This window comes from Anolis carolinensis, chromosome 6 (genome assembly GCF_035594765.1).
Source record: "Anolis carolinensis isolate JA03-04 chromosome 6, rAnoCar3.1.pri, whole genome shotgun sequence".
Classification (NCBI taxonomy): Eukaryota; Metazoa; Chordata; class Lepidosauria; order Squamata; family Dactyloidae; genus Anolis; species Anolis carolinensis.
In genome coordinates this window covers 97,392,865-97,405,695 of record NC_085846.1, presented here as the reverse complement: position 1 = coordinate 97,405,695, position 12,831 = coordinate 97,392,865, and the positions used below count along the sequence as shown (strand labels likewise).

The following is a 12,831-nucleotide window of genomic DNA, read 5'->3' as shown; positions in this document are numbered from 1 at the left end:
CTCCCTCTCAGCTTCAAAAATCCTATACAAAAAGATACCTATCTCTTTCATCAGCTGCTGGGCTTGACTTTGAAACTACTTCAGAAAGGAAGAACTTTCTTCTACTTCTTTCTACAGAGGAATTCACCCATCTACTAACCAACAGTGGAACATATCTGGGTCAAAGCACTATCTCTGGGTAAATTTGGTCCATGGCCTTTATAGAAAAATGCTACCCTAAAAGGAAGAGGTCACCTGGGAGACCTTCAGAACAATAGCATACCATATCCTCAAATACATTGGCTTTTTCACTATTATAGTTTCAGACATGCAGAAACCACAGTAAGCTGGAGGATCTGGAATACAATTACTATGAAGGATCTGGAATGGTGTTGCTTTCTACAGTTTCAAAAGAGAACTAGCATATTATAGTGGTTTGAGGTTTGGACCATGATTCTGGGAGACCTGGGTTTGAATACCATGGGCAAGTCACCTCTCTCAACTCCAGAGGAAGGCCAAGGCACACCCACTTTGAACAAATATTGCTAAGAATATCCAATATTAAATTTGCCCTGGGAGGCCTCTCTCTAGTATTGAATCTTTTTGATTTTCCAATACCTAATACTTTCTGGATCATACATAATAAGGGGACATCGCTGTTTGCTTGCTTGTGGATGGTGGGCTGCTGGCCTCTTCCAGTATGTTGTGAGAACAAGAAATGCAAAAGCTTTGGAAGAAGTCACTTGTTTTTTTCATTAGTAAAGAAAGTGTAATTGTGGATGGACTGTGTGATGTGGAAGTTCATCTTTAACATTTGGCAGGAAGGAATGGTATCCTGCTACTGCTCCTGGAGGAGTTACAGGGTGGGGCCAGCGAAAGATACCTTTTTAGGACTTTTTAAAAGGAGATTTTATTTCTAGAAAGAAAAAAAAGTCCTAAACATCAGGGGATATAATACAGTATCCTCAACAGAGCCTGTATGCCACAGAATGGCAACTTTGCTGCCCTGTATCTATCTAATCTGTCTATAACTGTGTTCCATCCTGTTTTATTTTAGATTCAAAGTTTCATCCTTCCTCATGATTCAGGACTATGAAAGGGTCAAGAAAGGTCTCCTAGCTGCATCCTGGCAAACCTAGCTGATCTACACGCATATATGCTTTTGAAGCAAGATGTTAGCTTTATTAATATTCCAAGGAAGAAGGAGCTTCCACCAAATTCTGAGGCAGAGATTAAGTGTCTCATGCGGCCCGCCCTGTTTTTTATATATATATATATATATATATATATATATATATATATATATATATAGTGTTGCAGTGTATATGATTATTTATTGTATTGTTTAATTGTATTGTGATATGTTGTTTTATATTTTGCTATATTGTACTGTTCTGGGCATGGCCCCATGTAAGCCGCCCCGAGTCCCCGTTGGGGAGATGGTGGCAGGGTATAAATAAAGTTTTATTATTATTTATTATTATTATTATTGCTGAACAGTCAGGAAATTCTCTCTAATATTCAGGTGGAATCCTCTTTCCTATAATTTGAACCCATTGCTCCAAGTCCTAGTTTCCAGAGCAGCAAAAAACAAGCCTGCTCCGTCTTCCTTATGGCATCCTTTCACATATTTATACATGGCTATCAGGTCTCCTCTCAACTTTCTCTCCTACAGGCTAACCATGCCCAGCTCTTTAAGATGATTCTCGTAGAGATTCCTGGTCTCCAGACCTTTGATCATTTTAGTTGCCCTCCTTTGGACATTTCCAGCTTGTCAATATCTCTTTTATCTCTTTCTCAGTTTAAGTACACAGGGTCATGCTGAATTCCCCCCCCCCCCCCCAATATTCTTGCTGTTTTAATGTATATTTGGGTGCTGAAATTAAATATGCAACAAAAATGTTGTACCAGGAACAGTTCTTTCACAAATTTGATATCAATTCAGCTATAACTAAATGTAGATTCTAATGTTCCAGTGTCATTTCTTTAAAAGCTTTTGAACAGATTTTGTGTTTCACATAAGCAAATTAAAATATTCGAAAGTCCATTAGATGACTTTAAGTGTTTTCTTACTGTTTATTCTTAACTCTGCAAGGAAGTTGTGAAAAACCGTACATGACAGTGCAAATCTGAGGTCATTTTTAGATTTAGAACCCCAAGTCCCATTAAAGGCAGCACAAATTTAAAATACAGTTCAATGACCCTCAATTTGGCAATCCTGTGTCATTATTCGAATTCATTCAATGATCCTCTCTGTGCATTTTTTTTTAAATGATTATATGGAATGATTGCTCGAAATGTATTTCACAGGCAGTTGCTGCTCACTGTTCATATTTTAGTGCAGTAAAGATAAATGGCACTGATATTTAACATCAGGAATGTCTCATCCCATCTTTTAACAATAATAGCACTTATCTATCATTAAGTGCAATTTTGTGTATCACAGTCGAGTGCCCTGAGCACATTTTTAGAAAAACGACCCACTGATTTTACTGGGATTATTCATCACAAAATTTGGTAAGGACTAAGGTAAAAAAATAACATGGGGCCACTGTAGTATTTTTTTTTAAAATAAATAAATATTATAATGTCTTATTTTGATGAAAATTAGTAAACTATAATGTGGGATAGGCATTTAAAATACTGTTACCCCAATACTCTGAATGGTAGGTAGTTGTAGGCATGCAATGCTTATTAGATTTATATTTTCTTTGAAAGGAGGTCAATGGAACTTCATTGATATTTTAAGATATTTGAGCTGATGTAAACATGTGTAGGTTAAGCATAACTGGGACACAAATAAACACTTCAACAGACAGAAATACTGTGCTATACTCAAATCAAATCTCTAGGGAGACATGCATTCCCTTAAGTGCTGTCAACTCTTTCAGAGTTTCATAACCACAAACTCAGTTCTCTGATTCTGTCCATGTCTCCCGAAAAACTGAATTTTTATCACATGCTCCTTGGATTTCCACATCCTTATTTGCTGTGGAGCTAGTTATTGCCTAACCACTGAGAAATCTGGCTTTAGGCAATTCCAGTCACAAAGAAAATGGATATGTTTCTTCCCCTATGAACCTGTGCAATCTCTAAGATCTTCTGGGGAGGCTCTCCTCTCGCTCCCACCCCGTCACAAGCACGGCTGGTGGGGACGAGAGAGAGGGTCTTCTCGGTGGTGGCCCCCGGCTCTGGAATTCTCTCCCCAACGAAATCGGGCTGGCATCCACCCTGCCCATCTTTCACAAAGAGCTAAAAACGGGGATGTTCCACTGTGCCTTAGGCAGTTCCCCAGAAAACCTTGGCCCCATCTATGACCCAAAATCTAGTCCTTGCATTCTACTACTGTTTTCTACCCAGAGTTATAGTGCTCTACTTTATATTGTCCTCTATCCCTAATTTTCCCATCTGACATTTGCACTTTATCCATCAACCCTGTCCTCGCAACTTATTTGCACTAGGCCACCTGCCCGAGCCCAAAAACTGTTTACTATTTCAGGTCACTGGTTGTTGTTTGATGGCTGTTTTATACTCTATCATATTGTTGTTTGTTTTATACTGTTTTATGATGCTGTTACATTTTTTAATTTTAATGTTGTTACATTTGAACTATATTTGGCTTCTTCCCATGTAAGCCATCCCAAGTCCCTTCGGGGAGATGGAGGCGGGATACAAAAATAAAGATGATTATGATGATGATAATCATCATCATCACCATCATCATCATTATAATCATGTTCTTAGGATCACTAGTAGTATCTGCATCTTTATTTTTATTAGATATCTTCAAGTAATGTCCAACTTATGGTGACCTTTTCATAGGGTTTTCTGGGTCGGAGAGTATGTAACTTACACTAGATCGTTCCATGGGTTTCCATGGCTAAGCAGAAAATTGAACCCCAGTCTTCAAAGACATAGCACAACACACAAACTACTACGCCATACTAGTCTCATCTTTCTCTTACTTAGACCCTGATTTACAAACATACAGTTTTTCAGAAACCTCAACACTACAAGAAAAAATGTTATGGAAAGCCTGCTAAGTTATTGATAAACATAGAGGTATCACTTTATTATAGAACAGCACTTATAATCCTTATGTATTATTTTGTCTGTCTGGTCCACATTCTTTATTAAAATATCATTAAAAACGAAGCTGACCACTCACATTTTCTGCTGATTACTGCAACTTACTATTCAGTTTTTGGTTTTTTTGTAATGTCAGACATTTTGAGTGTAAAGTAGATGCGGCATAATGATTTCAGGTAAGACATAACAGTGAGAATACATGAATACTTAAGTAGAAAACCAACATCCTGTATTTGTATAGATTTTCTTCATGCAAAAGGCAATGAAAAATAAGAAATTATATATTTATTTCTACACAAAATATCAGGCACTGAAGTTTTCCATCAATATTTTTGCTGTCTTTCTTTGCTTTCAGAACTGACATTTTAACCTCACCCAGGTTTGTAATCAATCCAAGAGAATTCAACTTTAAATAGCATCCATGCTGCCCTAGTTTTAGAAGTGCTAAGAAGAAAAAACAGAAAGATATCCAATGGATCTATACATGGTGGACTTCATGTAACTTTATAGGTGCCATCTTTAACAAGTTATATGTACATATTTTGTTATTATTAAATGTTTCTAATGTTTATCACCGGGAAATCAGTTTTGAGGCAATTTATAGCACACATATGAGTCAAATACATAAATTCATACTTAGCAGAAGAAAATGAAATCCAAAATATATTAAAATATACATTATTTATTTATTTATTTACATCATTTATATTCCGCCCTTCTCACCCCGAAGTGGACTCAGGGCAGATCACATTACACATATTAGGCAAACATTCAATGCCTTTTTAACACAGGACAAAGACAAACAAACATAGCTCCGAGCGGGCCTCGAACTTATGACCTCCTGGTCAGTGACTCATTGCTCTCCCATCTGCAACATAGCCCCGGGCTATTATTTATTAATTAAGTTGTAATAAGTTGTAACAACAAATTACAACTAAAAGCTCTGAAGGCATTACATGAGCTGGCATGCAAACATAACCTAAAATAAGTTTGCCATGGAAACATAATCTAGAATATTAGATTTAAGGTATTTCCATAATACTAATATAGGATTAGGTATGCTTTTTTTGGCCCATCTGAAAATTTCTTGGGAGTCAAAAACCAGTGATGATATGATCAAAATACAAAATAAGGGAGGCTATTTCTATCGCATTTCAAAATCCCTCCCCCACAGCACATATACTACCACAGACCAGAGATGAAAAAAATATGCTTATTTGGATTACACCTCCCAGAATCTCCAATGTGGACCACCAAAGAAACTTCACTCAGATCTCATTACATACTATCCAACATTTCAAAGATGAAAACCTGGGGTTGACTAGCCAATCCCGTAGGTCTTTAAAAACTGTTCTGAAACAGAAAATAGTAATAAACTTACTGACAGACAGGAATTAATTCCTTCTTGCATGTCCCTCCATTTTTGCAGTAGCCTTCAGGGCAATCTAGAAATGATGTTGTTTAAAAGAGTAATTGTCAAGAACACTTGAAAAGTTATAGTTAGAAAAATGCAGTCAGGTAGATCATTTAGAGTAGAAGTGGAGAACATTTGATCTTATATATACATTTATTATATATTAAATGTAATATTACTAGTAGTATTACTGTATAATGGTATAGTACAATAAAGTAATATATAATGCTAATATTGTGCTATGCTAATAATATAATATACTGCATATACATATAATATTGATAATAATATTATAATGTAATACAATATAATATTTATTTATTTATTACAGTATTTCTACCCCACCCTTCTCACCCAATAGGGGACTCAGGGCGGCTAATAATAATAATACAATATAATAATATTGTATAATATATTAATATTAATTATATATTATATATTAAATGTAATGTTACTAGTAGTATTACTGTATAATGGTATAGTACAATAAAGTAATATATAATGCTAATATTGTGCTATGCTAATAATATAATATACTGCATATACATATAATATTGATAATAATATTATAATGTAATACAATATAATATTTATTTATTTATTACAGTATTTCTACCCCATCCTTCTCACCCAATAGGGAATCAGGGCAGCTAATAATAATAATAATACAATATAATAATATTGTATAATATAATAATATTAATTATATATTATATATTAAATGTAATGTTACTAATAATATTACGGTATAATGGTATAGTACAATAAAGTAATATATAATGCTAATATTGTGCTATGCTAATAATATAATATACTGCATATACATATAATATTGATAATAATATTATAATGTAATACAATATAATATTTATTTATTTATTACAGTATTTCTACCCCATCCTTCTCACCCAATAGGGGACTCAGGGCGGCTAATAATAATAATAATACAATATAATAATATTGTATAATATAATAATATTAATTATATATTATATATTAAATGTAATGTTACTAATAATATTACGGTATAATGGTATAGTACAATAAAGTAATATATAATGCTAATATTGTGCTATGCTAATAATATAATATACTGCATATACATATAATATTGATAATAATATTATAATGTAATACAATATAATATTTATTTATTTATTACAGTATTTCTACCCCATCCTTCTCACCCAATAGGGGACTCAGGGCGGCTAATAATAATAATAATAATAATAATACAATATAATAATATTGTATAATATAATAATATTAATTATATATTATATATTAAATGTAATGTTACTAATAATATTATGGTATAATGGTATAGTACAATAAAGTAATATATAATGCTAATATTGTGCTATGCTAATAATATAATATATTGTATGTACATACAACTTGTAAGCCGCTCTGAGTCCCCTTCGGGATGAGAGAGGGTGGAGTATAAATGTAGTAAATACTGTAAATAAATGATTGTTGGGGGGGGGTTGCACTATAAATAAAACATGTGCTGTGAGCATAGGAATTTGTTCGTTTTTTTTTTCAAATGATAATTTGGCCCCTCAGCAATCTGAGGGACCATGAATCGGCCCTCCACTTCAAAAGTTTGAGGACCCCTGGTTTAGAGCATTGTTAAATGTTATTTCAACATGTTAGATTCAATGTTGTAAATCTGATTTCAACATTTTACTAGAAATTGTGAACAACGTAGAAGATTTATCATATGTGAAAAGACTAAAAAGTTCTAGGTTCAAGTGTGTACTTTCAGGCAGAGAATCTTAAAGGGTAATGTTCATTTAAAATCTGGACTTTTTTGGGGGGGGGGGACTTATAGATGAGTAATCATAAAAGAACTATGAAAGTTTACTGCAATACAGTATATGATTACAGCAGAAAAATTACTAGATACACACAGATGAAATAATTCCATGTCATCGATGGAGGAACAGTTAAAAAAAAACCCCTAAATTTTAAAATGGTTACTGATACCAATTGATCAGTTTATGTTAATTTATGTGCCCAAACCGTGAGTATATTGTATATACTCCCACACTTTTTTCTCTTCTTGCCTCTTTCTCATTTTCTGCAAATCAGCAAAGAAATAAAATATAATATAACATTAAACAATACTAATGGGAGTTGTCAAGTTGCAAGCCAGACAACCCTAAAATTTGATATCTGTCATTGAACTGGAAGATAAGGCAGCTACGCCTATTGCTGCCCTTGTCACCCTTTAGTAATCTGTTCCTTTTTCCCCTTTGTCTTTATTGTACCTACTGAGCATCTTGCTATAGCAAACAGGGTTGGATGGAAGAAAAAATATTAGTGGGAGACACCACCAATGCCTTATGCTATTGAGATATCTACAAATTGCAACTCAATCTTGAGACAAGATGAATGCTATTCAGACAAGCCATTACAGAAGTGATTTTAAAATGTTTTATATGACATGATCCACTTGCATTACGTGTAATTTCATTTCACACTGGAAGAATCTTCTATATAAAATCTGGTAAAAGACCAATATATTGGACAGTGAAAACAGTGTGTGTGTGCATGCGTGCGATCTTCTGGAGAAATTCAAATTATGTCACCACCAATCCTGCATATGTTCTATATTTTGTCCCTGCTAAATAAAAACGGTACCCTTTATTGTAAATGAAAATTTGATTTAAATGGTCAGACTACCTGAACAGCTAGATTCATCAGGAGCAAAATCAATGCAATCTACAATTCCATCACAACGCTGGGAGACTGGAATACAGCTATTAGTCGATGGACACAACAAAGATCCATTGAAGCAATCTTTAATAGCTAAGCGAAAGAAAGAAAAAGAAGTTAGAAGTTTTTGTTATTTAGTGAGACAACATGCCAGTAAGATTTATAGCTAATTATTCATTATATATACCACAGGTCTTTGGAGTGAGCTCTTGTTTCTCCTCATTTTTCTATTCACCTTGGGTTTTCATCTTCCTATGAATGTGTAGAAAGTTTGTTTCTGAATATGCTCCACTGAATTTTCTAATTTTGGCAAGGAATAATTAACCCTCTCGTCCTCTATGTTTGTGGGATAGGGGAGAGGTTTCTATTCATATTTTCAACGAGTGATCAGATATAATTGTAGCAATCTCTTTGCATCATGTTGCTCCCACATTCAGGCTGCAAAGAGAAGCAAGACTGGATTGCTAATTCTACACACTAATTTGACTGATGACCCAAGGACAACTGGGGCATCACCATCCTTCCTAATGTTATCCTACCAATATAGTACTGGAGCAAAATCCAGTCCCTTTGCAACCCATTTTTTTTTCATAAGCAATTCAGGAAGAAAAGGGTAAAAATGCTTCCAAAAAACAAATAAAAACATGGAAAAAACCCATTAGGGCTGTGTAAAACATCATATCAGCATTGTACATTGGATCTATTTCATTAGATTCGTGATGAGGAGGACTGAGTGACTGACTGCTATTAGGAGGAATTCAGACTTCAGGGAGTCTTCTAGATTTATTTTATTTTACTTCTATAATTTAAATTATTATTGATTCTGCTAAGGAGTGACTGCTAGGAGCAGAAGTTTTTATTTTTTATTTTTCCAGAACCATTCTGTGGGTGGAAAACTCTTCTCAGTTACAGCATCTGATACTATCTGTGCTGGGGTGACTTGGACAACAGTTTCAAAGCATTTGTGTTCCAAAACCATTCTGTGTTTGGGAAACCTGGTTCAATTAAAGTACACCAGTTTAAAGAAAAGAAATCTCCTTTCAGTAATTGCATCTGATACTATCTGTGCTGGAATGACTTGGACAATAGTCCCAAAGTATTATGAAACTTTGGGGTTGAGGGTTAACACTGGTACATGTATTCTACAATTGTAGCAAATTTCATAGCTCTAAAAATGAGGGAGAGAGGAGCTCTGGAAGCTTCCCCATTTGAGCAATTACATAACAACAAAGTAAAAAAAATCTGTTACTTTGTTATAGTTATGACACAGACTCCTTATGATATTTTAGAAACACTTTAGCAATGATTCACCCCCTCAATTTAGTAATGAGTATTTTTTTTGTTGATTGCACACCCTTAGAAACCATACATAATCTGAATGTGTGGAAAATGTATTCCCAACAGATGCTCCACAACTGTGTGATCCTTGGAGAAATATGACAAATCTAAATTTTATGATGATTTCCCAAATCCTACATACATTGTCTTCCCATTTTAATTTGTCTCGCTTTCCAAGACTGTGAGTGTGTTTAGGAAGTTTGCAATTATACAATTCAGTTATGCATTTTACACAATTTCCCCATTGATTAATGTGTGCATTTTATGAAGTACTTCCACTGTGCACATTTTAATAGTCTGTATTTGAAAATGTACTTGTCATTTGTACACACTTTTTCTCTACAAAATACCCCATAGGTATGTATGTATTGTATACTCTTCCAGCAAGGTACAATTCTTCTCACGAATCTCAGTAGGTATGATACTATTACCAAGACTGTAGAATCTTTCCCTACACAATACTAAAGTCTGATTCATACCATTCTATTAGTTCAATGGCTAGACTCACACTTCATGATGTATGAACAAACTCCATTAAACAATATGAGCCGATTTGAAAGATCTCTGCATATAGTTTGATTTGGCATGGCTCTTTCATATATACAAGGAGACTTGATGCTTAACAAAGAAATGTGTATGTGTGCATATTTGTGAATCTTGAGAATGCTCAGGATCTCTTAGTATCTTAACAAACAGGTTACTTGAAAAGCATTGGGGTGGTACAACATTCTGCATGTGTGATACAGTGTCTATGTTGATCAACAAGATATCTACTTAATTTGTTTTGTGTGTAACTGCTTTTAGCATTTTTAAAAGTAGAAAGAAAGAACCCAAACAAATAAGACAATAACTTGGATTTCAAAACAAGAGGTACATATACTATAATTTAGCATAGGAATTTAATTTAGTACTACTAACGCTATATCACTGGATGAAAATTTGGTATTATACAAATGTAAAGCATAAGCATTCTCCTGAAGCCATACAATATCACAAAATTGAATATTTGTATAAATGTAAAGCACAATCTCTTGAAGCTATTTGGTATTCAATACATATAAAATGGAATAGTTACCAGAGTACCAATAATATACTCTCCCAATACATTATAGCAGAAAACACAATATACTGTGCCTGTAATATACGCTATTTTTCAAGCAGATTACCATCATGCTGTAAATTTCAGTTATAATCTCTCACCTAACCTCAAGGAACTCTAAAGGATAATCTTGGGGGAGAAAGTATTAGCCTCTAACTAATTCATGATGGGATCACTGATCTATGGGATGTGACCTGAATGGCTGTGCTTATTCTTCCAGAAACTCACAACACCTACTCATTAGAAGATTTACTTTAACTAATGAAACAGTGTCTAGCATTGTCTGAGATTATTTCTATTCATCCTTGTTGCTCAAGAACCAATAGTCTGACTTTTCCTTCTAATCAATTCTGTTTTTTGAAAAGCAATTTTACATTCTGAGTACAAAATTATTAAAAAGAGCAAGGATATGGACAACTGGGAAAAACCAATATTCAATTAGCTACTCAAAACAAGCACAATAGAGACAAATATAAATTGTTGAAACCACATACAGTGTGATCTTTGCATTCATTTTAGTACTCAAACTTTGCTTCTGGATGAAAATATATTACAATTCTGGTATAAAATTTACACACTTTGGCCTAATTGAAAGGTAGGAGATATTTACACTGAAAGTTCCATTCTTCATTGGCTTTGCTAGCTAGCTGTGCTTTATTGGCTATGCTAGGAGTTGAAGTCCAACACTGGGACTAGCAATTGGATTCCAGACTTTAGCAACAGTGCAATGTTTGATTACATGTAACTTCAGTGATGCAAAAGCAATGGAAGCAAATACATAAGGGAAATCATTTAGTAAAATCAAACCCAAGCAAAGCATTTTCAAGGAAAATTGAGCACATACTTAAACCTCTCCAGTTTAAATGATAAAGATTGAAATTTGCCTAAATTCCCAGGCCCTATGCATACTGATTCCCACCTTCTTAAAAACGAATAGGGAACTATTTAAAGGTAGAGAGTTCTGCTTGTACATGATAATATCCATGTTTACAACTGCTGAGTGGAAAAGGGCAACTCTGGTCCTGTCCAGAATAACCGAACACATGAAAAGAGACGCATACTAGCTTTATCTGTTTCTACCATAGCTCTCCTCTTGTGAAAGTGATTTTTGAAGAATGGGGCTTCCTCTAATTGTAGAGGTTCTCCACATATTTTGGAACCCTGTAAAGTCATGTGAAAGTGACTTTCTTCTCTAGATGATTGTTCCCCACATGTGGAGACTGATGATAAAAGGGGATGGAATTCATGTGCTCCCTTCCTTCCAGCTTTGTTGCTCTGGGCCACCAAGTTGTTTTTGATATATGGTGGGGGTTTTATACCATATTTGTACATTTGCCAATGCCCTCCTCTGTGGATGAAAGAGATTGACTTGCCCAAAATCACCCAGTGGCTTTCTATGGCTGAAGTGGGATTTGAACCCTAGCCTCCTGAAGTCCTAGCTCAGCACTGAAACCACTACATTTGGGCAGGGCTTCCATCAATCCAGTTCTATTATAGTGTAATAGGCATTTGGAAAATCGGTTAAAGAGCCATTTGGAAAATAAATCCAGCTCCAGTTCACCCTTCATATTTCCCAAACGACAAGACAGTGACTCACAGAAGATATGACTTTCAATGATCCTTTTTAAAATTACTCTTTTTACCATAAGGAACCAGAATTAATATTCTACATACAAAACATGCATTCAAATTAATGTGCAAAATGTCATATACATGTGTGTGTGTGTGTGTGTGTGTGTGTGTGAACTTATTGTAGATAATTAGTGAGCATGAACTTTGTGACTAATAATCTTTTAATCTTCTGCCCGTAATATGTGTCACTCCATAATGTCACATCTTAAAGAGTTTTCAGAAAGATCCCACACAGAGTATAGACAAATCAAAGATCCTTTCACTTGACTGAACTTAGGGTCTTAACAGCATACTATAGAATTTCATAAACTAATTATGTTGACTTTATTAGTGTGGGTACTTCAACCCTGAATAGGATTAGTTCAATTAGCTCAATTTTATCAAAAATGGTTGACTTTTCCATTTATTTCCACTAGTTCAGTCAGCATGAATTTTGGAATTTTTCATTTATACTCCAGAGATATCACCATGCTAGTTTGTCGCAGGAAGAACCATGAAGAGTTTTGCAGCATCTTAAAGACCAGAACATGGCAAAATAACAATTAGAGTAGACCATGAA

At 34.4% G+C, this 12,831-nt stretch overlaps 1 protein-coding gene across 1 annotated transcript in view; it reads right to left on the bottom strand.

Annotated features, from left to right (window-relative positions):
- The window catches only part of malrd1 (MAM and LDL receptor class A domain containing 1), a 225,812-nt gene that overhangs the window by 40,427 nt on the left and 172,554 nt on the right, over nt 1-12,831 (bottom strand). Inside the window, exons 27-28 of the mRNA XM_062984307.1 lie at nt 8,171-8,296; nt 5,450-5,513 (exon numbers count right to left, since the gene is read on the bottom strand). Of these exons, the coding sequence (XP_062840377.1) occupies nt 5,450-5,513; nt 8,171-8,296 (190 nt within the window). The remainder of the gene's footprint in view (nt 1-5,449; nt 5,514-8,170; nt 8,297-12,831) is intronic.